At 40.1% G+C, this 13,454-nt stretch overlaps 1 protein-coding gene across 1 annotated transcript in view; it reads right to left on the bottom strand.

The window, feature by feature from the left end:
* Positions 1-289: 289 nt before the first annotated feature.
* Positions 290-13,454, bottom strand: part of LOC138810797 (E3 ubiquitin-protein ligase CBL-like) — a gene marked incomplete at its 3' end in the record, with an annotated part of 36,377 nt that continues 23,212 nt past the window's right edge. Inside the window, exon 3 of the mRNA XM_069998073.1 lies at positions 290-436. Within this exon, the coding sequence (XP_069854174.1) occupies positions 290-436 (147 nt within the window). The remainder of the gene's footprint in view (positions 437-13,454) is intronic.

Below are 13,454 nucleotides of genomic sequence, written 5' to 3'. Positions count from 1 at the left end.
TCACCAAAGCACTGTTTTGCAATAATGAATAATTTGAAAGGTAAATGTCTCTTATAGCAGACTGGATGGGGAGAGAAAAGAACAGTAGTCAATCAGAAAGCACAAGCTTCAATTAAATTTACAAAACTTAACTCTTTAAATTAAGGGCAAGAAGTTGGTATTTACCATAGGTAGGAAACGCATGTTTACTTTTCTCAAAGTCTTTACTTATATCATGAATTAAGACTCTCTAAAAAAAACTTGTAAGCTTTAATTTTTCATGTTCAAGTAAGTGATCATTTAGACTTACTTTTCCCCAAAAGCTTTTCTCCAAAATTCTGCAGCATCTGCTTTAGTGATCCGAAATGTGTCTCCTTGAAAGAGTCCACTTGGGAAAATGCCTTTTAGTTCTGCCAGCATATGACTGAAGATCAGGGACAGTTTTGTTAGATTTCGCCTACAAATAATCAGAAATAAAATAATTAAACAAGCCCATTTTAGTTTTAAATACACTAAATTCACCATGATATATAAGTAATATAAACAAGAAAATTAATTTAGTAAGAAGTTCTCCAAACATATTTTCTAGCCAAGATTATTCAGATACACAGAACTATAGAAGAGAGAAGGGAAAATATGTTGTTGATATTGTCCTTATTTAAATAGGAGCTTCAGAAAATTGTTTTGCTCAACCCTCAGACAAAAGATGCAAACATAATTAAACACAATAAATACTGTTGCAGTTACCAGGTTACCTACTTCCCCATTCTAGATGTTTTATTTATTTTTTGTCGTTCGAGGGGCTTGAACTCTGGGCTTGGGCACTGTCCCTGAGCTCTTCAGCTCAAGGCAAGGGCTCACTTGAGCCACAGTGCCACTTCTGGTTTTCTGGTGCTTAACTGGAGATAAGAGTCTCTCAGACTTTCCAGTCCAGGCTGGCTTTTGATTGTGATCCTCAGATCTCAGCCTTCTGAGTAGCTAGGATTACAGGCGTGAGCTACCAGCACGAGGCTTAGATGTTTTAATTTAAAAAAAAAAAAAAAAAAAAACCACCCTCAGTCTTGTATTTAACCTTAAATTCCTAAGCCTAGATGGGTACCAGGTGGGTGGCTCAGGGCTGTAATGCTACCTATTTGGGAGGCTGAACTCAGGTATATCGTGATTTGAGCCTGCCAGCCAGGGCATATACATGACCTCTTTACAGCCAATAGGTGAGTGCAGTGGTGCCCACTTGTTATTCCTGATCCTTGGGAGGCAAAGATTGAGAAGGTCATGGTTCCAGACAATTAATCAACTTTTCCCCACAGTCGCCCAACTCAATATGATTACAAAGACACTGGACTACCAATCTAACACAGATCATGTTTCTACTTTTTGTTGGTGGTGGTTGTTGGGCTTGAACTCTGGGCCTGGGTGCTGTCCCTGAACAATTCAACTCAAGACTAGCACTCTACTACTTGAGCCACAATGCCACTTCTGGTTTTCCACTTCCAGTTTCTGGTGGTTAATGGGAGATAAAGAGTCCCACAGACTTTCCTGCCCCGGCTGGCTTTGAACCATGGTCCTCAGATCTCAGCCTCCTGAGTAGCTAGGATTACAGGGTCACCAGTGCCCAGCTTCATATCTTACAAGCATGAGCCACAAGTGCCCAGCCTTCAAAAGTTATTCTTAATCAGGTGAGGATTGCTCTTGCCTATAATCCTAGCTACTCAAGAGGCTAAAATTGAGGATTATGCTTCAAAGTCTATGACTTTCATCTCTAATTAATCACCAAAAAGCTGGAAGTGGAGCTGTGGCTCAAGTGGTAGGAAACTAGCTTTGAATAAAAAAGCTAAGGGAGGGGGCTGGGAAGGTGACTCAGTGGTAGAGCGCTTGCCTTGCATGCCTGAGGCCCTGGGTTCAAGTCCTCAGCACCACATAAGCAAAAAGAAAAAAGCCGGAAGTGGCGCTGTGGCTCAAGAGCTGAGGGACAGCACCCAGGCCCAGAGTTCAGGCCCAACAACCGGACCCCCCCACCCAAAAAAAAAAAAAAAAAGCTAAGGGACAGTGAGTGCCTATACCCCAAAGTCTAGCACTAGGACACACATACACAAAGTTATCTTCAAGTTGATAAATACATAACTTGATAAAAACACATGCACTCCTCCTACCCCTCCTGTTTTCTTCCTTGCAATGAGAAATCCTTTGATTATTGCTGGCTAGGGGTTTTACCGTTAACTAAAGGGGAAAACACATGCAGATAAGATCAAGAAACTTCGCAGGGCTAGGCGTACTGCTCAATGAGTACTCATTCAAACATGAAGCCCTGGGTTTGAGTTTGATTCTAGAGGACCAGCAAAACATAACTTACTCCCAGTGAGTTTACTTTCAAGTCATTAGCAGGATGCTAACTTGAAGCTCAGTTATTCATATAATAACCTGCTAAAGCTTAATTCTTTTTTTTTTTATCATTGTCACTTTAAGAACTCTTGGAAGTAGACTAAATGCCTTTTTTTTATTTTTATTTTTTATTTTTTTTTAATTTTTTTATTGTAAAGATACTATACAGAGGGTTACAGTTACATGAGTGAGGTAATGAGTACACTTCCTCTTGAACATTGTTACCCCCTCCATTGTTTTCCCCCTACCATCCCCTCCCTCCCTCCCTTCCCCAAGGTTCTTTTTTTTTTTTTTTGATTGTGATTAAGTGATTACTTAATTTCCAGAAATTCACAGTATTGTGGAATAATGATGCTCATTTAAAGTCACAAGTTCATTCTAACTTTCCTGGAGCAAATTGTCTATCACAGTCTGTAATATATAACGGTGCTCACATGTTATATACCATATATGTGATCAGCAGCATGGGGATATTTGGTAGTGGTTCAACCAGATGAGTGGGAGTTCTTTGTTTCTTAAGTCCTGTTAGTTTTGTCATATCACCTAACATTTTGGATTTATCATCCACTTATCAGGTAAAGCTTAATTCTTAAAGATCTCATGGTTTCATAAGATAGCCTGAATGACTGAGAAATTATGACATTTAAAGAACAATGCTAAGCAATGTTAGAGAATCATATTTTATGAGGATAATATATATATTCAGCCTTCCTATCAGAGGGTTCTATATGGAGATTCAATCAATGAATAAAAAAAAACATTCAGGAAAATATGTCTTACTGAACACATATGGACTTTTTATTCCTTGTCATTCCTTGGCCAATATAGAATACCAAAAATTATATTTATACTGTATTAGATATAATAACCTAGAGAAGATCTTTATGAAGTTCCTCAAAATATTGAGGAACAATTGCCTATCACACACTTCGAGATTACAGAGTCCCTTCTAAACTGAACAGATCTGAACCTTCCTTCTTCATGAGAATCTTTACCTGGTTTTACCAATGTTGTCTTTTCTTAATTCTACTTGTGGTTTTTGTTTCTTTGGCTCCCCACTCCCCACCCCCCATCACTTTAAGCTATACTTCCTAAGAACATGCTCTCTGCCATTTTCCCATTCTTTCTCTTCATAGTCTCATATTCCTTTGCAATCTCAGGTCTTCAAAATACACTTCGCAAATAATTCTCAAATCTGTGCCCTGGTAGCTTTCTAACTACCTGCCATACTTCCCCACCTCAAAATATGTTCACAATTAAATTAATATTCTTTCTCAAATCTGTTCTTCCTCCATGCTCTTGTATTGAATTACAGCATGCCTTACTTGCCACAAATTCAAAAGCCTAAGAGTCATCTTGGCTTCCATTTCCCTTGTTCTGCTTATCTAACTCATTTGTCAAGTTTACTGCCAAGAGTGGTAGGAATGTGGCTTAGTGGTAGAGTGCTTGCCTAGCATGCATGAAGTCCTGGGTTTGATTCCTCAGTACCACATACACAGAAAAGGCTGGAAGTGGCACTGTGGCTCAAGTGGTCAAGTGCTAGTCTTAAGCAAAATGAAGCTCAGGGACAGTGTGTAGGCCCTGAGTTTAAGCCCCAGGATGTACCAAAAAATAATTAAAAAAAAAGTTTGCTGACAACCTTTTCAACCCTACATTTGAATTATGGTTTTGGGGTTTTTTGTTTGTCTGTTTTGAGTCAGTGGTGACACTTAGGTTTGAACTCAGGGCCTCTTACTTGCAATACAGTTCTATCACTTAAGCCACACCTTCTGCCTACCCCACCTTTTGGTGCCAGCAGAGGCTTGAACTTAAGGCACTGTTATCTGTGTTCACAAAGGCTGCCTTCCTTTCTGATTTGTATTTATATTCTTCCAGACATTTGGTACATTTTCTAACCTTCATTATATCTTCAGAAAACTTGTTGCCTATTACACACAAGGTTCTGGGGATGAATAAAGCAGTGAACAAAACAAAATTCCTAGTTTTTTAAAAATGGCATTTACAAGGCAGGCACTGGTAGCTCACACCTGTAATCTTAGTTACTCAGGAGGCTGAGATCTGATGATCACAGATCAAAGCCAGCCCAGACAGGAAAAGTCTGTGGGACTCTTATCTCCCATTAACCACCAGAAAGCCAGAAGTGAGCTGTGGCTCAAGTGGTAAGAGCACTGCCTAGAGCCGAAGAGCTCAGGGACAGCCCCCAGGCCCAGAGTCCAAGCCCTAAAACCAAAAGAAAAAAAAAAAGGCATTTACATTCTTATCAGACAGTAAAGTCAAGTTCTTTTAGGAATGGGGAGGAAGGAGGGGGGGAGGGGAAAATAGGGAAGGAAGAGCAATGAAGCTTACAGGCTTACAGGCCTCTCTGGTATGTTCATCTTAAAGGTGAGTCTGAAGTGTGGCCAAGGATTGAGGTTTCGACTAACCAAGCTATATCACATGTAAGTGTGACACAGCTCTTCAAATAACTGTCCACTGATAATCTACCAGGTATCTTGTACAATGCTGGATCACACAGAATATACATACCAAAAAACAATGGACAGAAAGCTTTTATAAATCTGTAAAGTAAGCTGCAAAAAAGGAAGTTATTGACCTCAAGGATATAGCACTAGATATCTAAATGTAGTTTAAAGTGCTGACTAAAATAGTTCCTGAAGATCAATTTAAGACAGGCTCCTACTCAACTTCACATCCCCCCACGAGCCAGTATACATATCTTAAAACCAAAAATGTGCTCTGTAAGCATCACACTTTGTAACAGGAAATAATTATTGTCAGAGTACGTTGTAATAGCTCTTAATAGAAATTCTGTTCAATAACATTTTAAAGCTTCAGGCTTATAGCTCAGTATCTACAATGTGAAAGGCAGAATCTGTCTTAGTATCTAAAGAGACCAAGGAACCTTGGTGGGCTTATTTGAGCTTAGTATAACATAAGCAGTATTTTTCAAAACTATAATCATTACTTCAATTCATATAATGTGTTCTAACAATTCTTCAAAGATCCACAAAGGAAAGCCAGGAGCTGGTGACTACACCTGTAATCCTAGCTACTCAGGAGGCTGAAATCTAAGGATTACAGTCTGAAGCCACTTTGAGCAGAAAAGTCTGTGAGACTCTTTATCTCCAACAAACTACTCAGAAAAAAGCCAGAAATGGTGCTATGGGTCAAGTAGTAGGCCACTAGCCTTGAGCAAAAGCTCAAGCACAGTGCCCAGACCCTAGGACTGTCAAAAAAAGATCCACAAAGAAACAAAACTTCAATTTTTTTTTGGGGGGGGGAGGTCGGTCTTGGGGCCTGAACTCTGGGCCTGGGCACTGTCACTCAGCTAGCTCTCTACCACTAGAACCACAGCACCACTTCTGGCTTTTTCTGCTTATGTGGTGCTGAGGAATCAAACCCAGGGTCTCAGGCATGCAAGGCAAGCGCTCTACCACTGAGCCACCTTCCCAGTCCCAAAACTTTAATTTTTGTAAATGTTGTGCAGAAAGTTTTCTGTTCCTGAATTTCAGTAGCAGCCAATAGTAGAGTTGTTGTTGTTTTTCTGTATAATGTTGGAGGGACTTCCTTTAATGCTAACCACGTACATCTAAGTTACTTCATCTAACTCTCTTGCTTCCATCTTCCTCTTTTTCTCATGGCTTCCCTATATGCAGTATAATTTTTTTTTGGGGGGGGGGCCAGTCATGGGGCCTGAACTCTGGGTCTGGGCGCTGTCCCTCAGCTCTTCAGCTCAAGGCTAGTGCTCCACCACTGGAGCCACAGAGCCACTTCCGGCTTTTTCTGTTTATGTGGTGCTGAGGAATCGAACCCAGGACCTCATGCTTGCAAGGCATGCACTCTACCACTGACCTACCTTCCCAGCCCCTCCTTTTCTTTTTTAATCTTTTTTTTTTTTTTTTTTTTTGGTCGGTCGTGGGGCTTGAACTCTGGGCCTGGGCACTGTCCCTGAGCTCTTCAGCTCAAGGCTAGTGCTCTACCTCTTAAGCCACAATGCCACTTCCATTTTTCTGGTGGTTTATTGGAGATAAGAGTCTCATGGACTTTCCTGCCCGGGCTGGCTTTGAACCGTAATCCTCAGATCTCAACCTCCTGAGTAGCTAGGATTACAGGTGTGAGCCTCTGGTGACCAGTTCAAGTCTAAAAGCCAATACTAGTACCTCAAGCCTACAGTACTACTATTATATATTTCTGGGTATACTCTCATCTAATAAAAAACTGAAGTTGGGCCAGGAGCTAGTAGCTCAAGTCTGTAATCCTAGCTACCCAGGAGGCTGAGATCTAAGGATGGCAATTCAAAGCCAGCCTGGTATCTTCAATAAACTACTCAGAAAAAAGCCTGAAATGGTGCTATGGCTCAAGTGGTAGAGCACTCAGGGGCAGCTCGGCAATGCCCAGGCCCTGAGTTCAAGCCCCAGGACCAGCACAAGCATACACAAAAAAACCTGAGGTTGACATGCCAATACACAGGTATACTAAAATTCAACTGGCAATTGTAATTCCTGGTTTCATTTCAAAACTAAAAATGTAAACCTATCTTGACAGGAATCACAGTCAGTATTTCAAGTCAGACAGTAGTTGAAAAGTAGCAATATATGAATGAGATAAACAGAAAATCTCGGGGGGGGGCAGAGAAGATGTGAAGGAGAAACAAAGGAGGAGGCAACAATGCTTGATAAGAAATGTACTCATTACCTTGCCCATGTAATTGTAACCCCTCTGTACAGTATTTTCACAATAAAAAAAAAACAGAAAATCTCTCAAAATAATTTTGACAAGTGTATTTACTTACTACTTAAGATACTAAAAAAATTATCTATACTTTGGCATGTTTTTCACAGAAAAAGGAAATATGGAAGGAAGAACATAGTATTAGAACACAAATGAGCCTTTTCTACGAAAAAATGCATTTATTACGGCTTAAGTTCTGAAATGTACCATTCTTTTCTGTTAATGAGAATGCTTCATCCCTTAAGATGTACCTATAAGGAATGAATACTAAGAGAATGAATTGAAGTGTTCTTCAAAAAAGTAGCTTGATGACTTACAAAACAATTAATCTAATATAGTAATATATTCACTCAGATTTTCTCCATTAGGGCTATACATATATATTTTTTATTTTTATTTTTTGTTGTTGTTGGTGGTGGTGGGGCTTGAACGCTGTCCCTCAGGTCTTCAGCTCAAGGCTAGCGCTCTACCACTTGAGCTATAACGCCACTTCCAGTCTTCTGGTGGTTTACTGGAGACTCTTATCGAGTCTCACAGACTTTCCTGCCCAGGCTGGACTTTCCTGCCCAGGCTGGACTTTCCTGCCCAGGCTGGCTTTGAACCACTATCCTCAGATCTCAGTCTCCTGAGTAGCTAGGATTACAGGAGTGAGCCACCGGCGCCCGGCAGGGCTACATTTTTTTAAATTTCATTTTTATAATAATGAAGTATCCATTCAACAAAGCAGGGTCAGCTTATTCTCTCCAAGCATGTCTAAACATATTTAAGAGAACAGTCAAGATGCTTAAATGTCTACTGCAGGTGGAGCCCTTGCTTAGCATGCATGACTCCCTAGGGCACCACCCCACAAGACAACTAGATTTCTAAAATGCCTTTCCTGATCTACTCGCTTATTGAGTTCCTGCAATTACCTTATACCTCTGTGGCCTCCACTGTATCAGATATGTGACATGAGGAAGCCAAAGCAAATCACTCTCAAAGATCTAACTGCATCTATGAAACAATATGGGCTTATACTAAACCACTGATTTGAAACTAGGAAGGAAAAAACAAAAAACAAACAAAAAACATGGGCTGGGAATGTGGCTTAGTGGTAGAGTGCTTGCCTTACTTGCATAAAGCCTTAGATTCCTTAAGTACCATATAAACAGAAAAGGCCAGAAACGACACTGTGGTTTAAGTGGCAGAGACCTAGCCTTGAGCAAAAGAAGCTCAGGGGCCGGAGAAGGTGGCTCACGCCTGTAATCCTAGCTATTCAGCAGGCTGAGATCTGAGAATTGTGGTTCAAAGCCAGCCCAGGCAGCAAAGTCCGTGAAACTCTTATCTCCAATAAACCATCAAAAAACCAGAAGTGGCACTGTGGCTCAATGTGGTAGAGCACTAGCCGTCAGTGAAAAAGCTCAGGGCCAGTGCCCAGGCCCAGAGTTCAAGCCCCAGGACAGAAAGAAAGAATAAAGGGGGGGGGGGGAAGAGAGAGAGAGAGAGAGAGGAAAGAAAGAAAGAAAGAAAGAAAGAAAAGCAAGCAGCAGCAGGACTAGCAAAACACACCCATGCACGCACGCACTCGCGGAGAGGAGGACACAGGGTTAGGTAGGTGGTCAGGGTAAATGGCTCAAGTAGTAGAGCACCTGTCTAGCAAGCACAAGATCCTGAGTTCAAATCTCAGTACTATTAAAAAAAAAAAAAAACTGGGAGGAAGTGGCACTGTAGCTCAAGTGGTAGAGCGCTAGCCTTGAGTTGAAGTGCTAAGGGACAGAGCTTAGGCCCAGAGTTCAAGCCCCACAACTAACCAAAAAAACAAACAAACAAAAAAAAAAACCTGGGAAGCAAACCTGAACTTTAGCAGTCCTCTTTCTTAAGAGGATTAAAGGGAAAAGACATGAGAAAGCTAGTGCTCATCCTTACATGACCCAGAACCAGAAGCTATGTCCAGAAATTGTTCATTTTTTTCTTTTTTTAAATTAGTACACATTAGTTATATAAGGGGAGATTGCACTGTGAAAAACTGTCATTTTTAAAGTGTATTTTCTTCTTGCCTGTTATGAATTTAAATAAACTTGCTTTTTTTGTTTTTTTTTTGGTTGGTGATGGGCCTTGAACTCTGGGCCTGGGCGCTGTCCCTCAGCACTTCAGCTCAAGGCTAGCACTCTACCACTTGAGCCACAGCACCACTTCCCATTTCTGGTGGTTTATTGGAGATAGGAGTCTCACGGTCTTCCTTGCCCAGGCTGGCTTTGAACCTCGATCCTCAAATCTCAGCCTCCTGAGTAGCTAGGATTACAGCGCCCGGCTAAACTTGCTTTTATGTTATTTAAATATAGTTGGATCTGAAGTCAGAAAAATAAAGTTAATCTGTTAAGCTAAAATTTTGGTATGTACACTAGATACCTGCTCAATCTCAGAATGTGTGAAATAGCTGATTCAAAAGAATTTTTCATTTTTGCAGACATAACACAGAACATCAAAAATCATGTAAGGCTCATATGAAAATGGCTCAAAAGTTCAAAAGAAGTTTATTTTATTTTTACAAAGAAAAGTAAAAGAACTTTCCTTTTAAAAGCAGCAATTTAGTTAACTGTAATTCTGTATACAGTGGTTATAAAAATTTTTTCAAAATCTAGGCTATTAGTTAGGCATGCTGGTGCAAGCTTATAGTCCCAGCACTTCAGGAGACAGAGAGGAGAATCTTGAGTTTGAGGCCAGCCTAGGCTACCTCTCAAAACAAAAGAATCTGCATAACTGAAAATTTCCACAACATTGAAGAAGACTTCCAATAATTTGGAGAAAAATCTTTAAAATCTAGATATAAATCACTTTAATTGCATTTGTAGACTTAAGATTCTGTTTTCCAATCAGAAAATTTCAATGTGACTTAACAGTTTTAACACAATGGTCAACAAACACAAATATTGTACCACTTTAGAGTTGTATGCTCATAATGAGGTTACAGTATTACCCCTTCCTTGCCATTTAGTTAATGTGAACTGAAAATATATTTAGGTGATGATGCTTAAAGGTGAAGTAACTAGTGTTTTCTGAAGTATTTTATTTTCTAACACAATTTCAGTGTTAGGTGCTGCTCTTCATATTTGCTAAATGCCAAAAACCATATACAAATACCAGCATCATCCACAGAACTGAGTGAGAACATATTAAGAAGACATTTATAACTCAGTAGCAGCAGCATCCTCTGGTCATAGTAACCAGCTTTAAAAATAGATACAAGGGAACTTCTTTCAACAGAATTTCACAGGAAGTCAGTGAAGTGCTGTTTAACTCTTATCTGCTAAAGCTGTTTTTAAGAAAAAAGGCTTGATGGTACACGCCTGTAATCCCAGCACTGGAGGCCAAGGCAGAGGGATCTCCAGAGCAAGTCAATCCTGGAAACTATATGAAGTTTGAGGATGGCCTGAGCTGCACAGCAAGACCCTGTCTCAAATAACTGTTGAGCTACTCAGTCAATAAAACTAAAAATATCAATGACCTTTTATACTAAGAACTTAAGTATATTTAATGCATACTCATGATCCAGCTTTTGAAGCCACACCCCTCAGTACATAATAATAGCTACCATTTATCTTCCAGAACATTTAGTTAACTGAGTCACCGTTAACTATAAAGCTTAAGGGGATATAAAACTAACCAAGGAAATGGGAAGGTAGCAACCCACTGAGTCTCCAACAATCCCCTCCTATCCCTACCAAATGTATTTGTCGTCTCGTGTATTCACCGGGGTAGTTATCAGTTCATGGAAAGAGGTCAAAGTGCCCTTCATCACATATCATGCTAACTACATGACATCACTGAAGAGTGTATCTTGATCATCTGACTAATGTTTCTCCTGCTTGGTTCCGCTGTGAAGCTCTTGGAAAACACTTTTTCATAGGTATATTCTTCCTTGCAGCTGAAAAGGGATCTCACAAACTTTTACACTGTCCTGAACCATGATCCATCCCAACAATCTCAGCCCCAAGTAGCTACAACTACAGGCATGAGCCATACGTACTCGGCTTCTAATTTTCCCTGTTCTTGTTTTTGCCGGTCCTGGGGCTTGAACTCCAGGGCCTGGGCACTGTCCCTGAGCTTCTTTTGCTGAAGGTTAGAGCTCTACCAGTTGACACAGCTCCACTTCCGACTTTTTCAGTGGTTAATAAGGGATAAAAGTGTCATTGACTTTCCTGGCTGAGCTAGCTTCGAATCATGATCCTCAGGTCTCAGCCTCCTGAGTAGCTAAGATTGCAGGTGAGAGCCACAAACACCTGGCATCTAATTTTCCTTTAATCAAAGATTTATCTCCTACTCTCTCTGAATCAATCACTATATTAAATGCTTTCTAATTACTAATTTATTAATTTTAAAACAATCCTATGAAAAAAATTTCTAAAAAAAAGCACTTTGGGGGGACAATACTAGAGTATGAACTCAGGGTGTCACTTGGCTTACTTGACCTGGTACTTTACACCTCTTGAGGCATACTGCCAGCCCAGCTCTTTGCTGGATACTTTGAGATGTCTCAGAAACCTTCTGCCTTATCTGTCTTCGAATCATGATCCTCTAGTCTCAACCTCCTGAGTAACTAGGGTTAAAAGTGTGGAATTCGCTCACTTGTCTTATTTGTTTACTGCTAGCACTGCAGCTTGAACTCAGAGCCTCTCACTATTCTTTTTTTTTTTTTTTTTGGTCCAGTCGTGGGGCCTGAACTCTGGGCCTGAGCGCTGTCCCTCAGCTCTTCAGCTCAAGGCTAGTGCTCTACCACTTGAGCCACAGCAACACTTCTGGCTTTTTTCTTTTTGCTTATGTGGTGCTCAGGAATCGAACCCAAGGCCTCAGGCATGCAAGGCAAGCGCTCTACCACTGAGCCACATTCTCAGCCCCCCTCTCACTATTCTTGCTTACCTTTTTCACTCTTGGCTATTAAAGCCATGAGCTGGAGTAACATCTCCAATCTAAATGTTACTTAATTGTATATGCTTATGGGATACAATGTAATTTTATATTTACATTAAATGATTAACAGTTACAATATGAAAATACTTTAAAATGAGAAATCTGAGCTAAATGAAGGAGCTGGGAGCATGGCTCAATTGGTAGAGCAACAGCCTAGCAAGAGCATGTCCTGAATTTAAATCTCAATACTACCAAAAAGGGGGGAAAAGTACCTTGTTTAAGGTCATACAAATAGTAAATAAAGGAGATAAATCTAGGCAATCCAGCTCCACAATCCCACACCGCATCATATTTCTGTACACATTCAACCCATCACACAACACCACACATATTTTCTGATATGTAAGTGCACCATTAAGTGAAACCAGACTAAAAAACTTTGCTATGAAGAGGCTTTGTCAATATGGGTCTGCAAGGAAAATAATATATAAAACCTTGATCTAGAAGAAAAAAAACACTTTTCGGCCATATATAGGTCAAAGGTTCATATCAAGGGAAATGAGGCCACTGTTCAGAGAAACAATGGGAGATTTTCTTTCCTAAGTGATGGGCTTAACCACACTCACACCAGTGAAGTTAGGGGAGAAAAAGGAGCACTATTATCAGTTCCAACTTCATAGCAAAAGAAAATAATGAACTATTTATGTAAATAATCAGAACAAATATAAAAATAAGAACAATTCAAGTTAGGAGGCATTAACTCCAAATACTCAAACTTGAATTTCAACCATAGATGTGTTCTATTACACAGCAAGCGGTTGAGTGTTTTGCATGTAAAAGGGGCAGGGGAGGGCTTAAGAAAGAGGAACGAAATGCTAACTGAAGCTCTTCATTTCCTTAACAAACTTAGTATGTAGGATTTGAGTTTTCTGAAGAAATTTCAAATTCAATACATAGCAAATACAAGTAAAAAGTAGAAACAGTAAGTTGCCAGAATGCTTCTGAAGTTGCCAGCTTTGCTAACATTTTCATAACATGTATCTCTAGGAGGCATTCAGTTGGCCTTGTATGCTACAGGCTGGCAAGAAAAACATTCTTGTAGCCAGCTTTTGAGCTCATTCTTTAAAATGTTCTAATTTAAATGCAACTGTAGACCTCACAAGCATTATGGTTGTAGACCAACTCTAGGTTGGCACTCTTACAGCAAAGTGATTAGAAAAAAACTTTTGCACATTCTACTTGACATTCACAGCCTACTTCTCAATAATACTCTGGTTTTACAAAAGCTAATGCTCATTATTCAGAGGCAGGCATGGGACAGTATCTCCATATTCTCTCTCTCTCCATACATACTCAACCTGTGTCCTAACTAGAACACTGTGGAGTGAAATTCTCTTATTATGTGAATACATACTCTGATGGTAAGCCGCACTGGTATTTTTGTGTCAAAAGCCAGGTGTGGTAGCTCACACCTGTGG

Source organism: Dipodomys merriami, unplaced genomic scaffold (assembly GCF_024711535.1).
Source record: "Dipodomys merriami isolate MVZ:Mamm:240054 unplaced genomic scaffold, mDipMer1.0.p SCAF_509, whole genome shotgun sequence".
Taxonomy (NCBI): Eukaryota; Metazoa; Chordata; class Mammalia; order Rodentia; family Heteromyidae; genus Dipodomys; species Dipodomys merriami.
The sequence above is the reverse complement of the archived record's forward strand: the minus strand, read 5'-3'. Positions and strand labels throughout refer to the sequence as shown.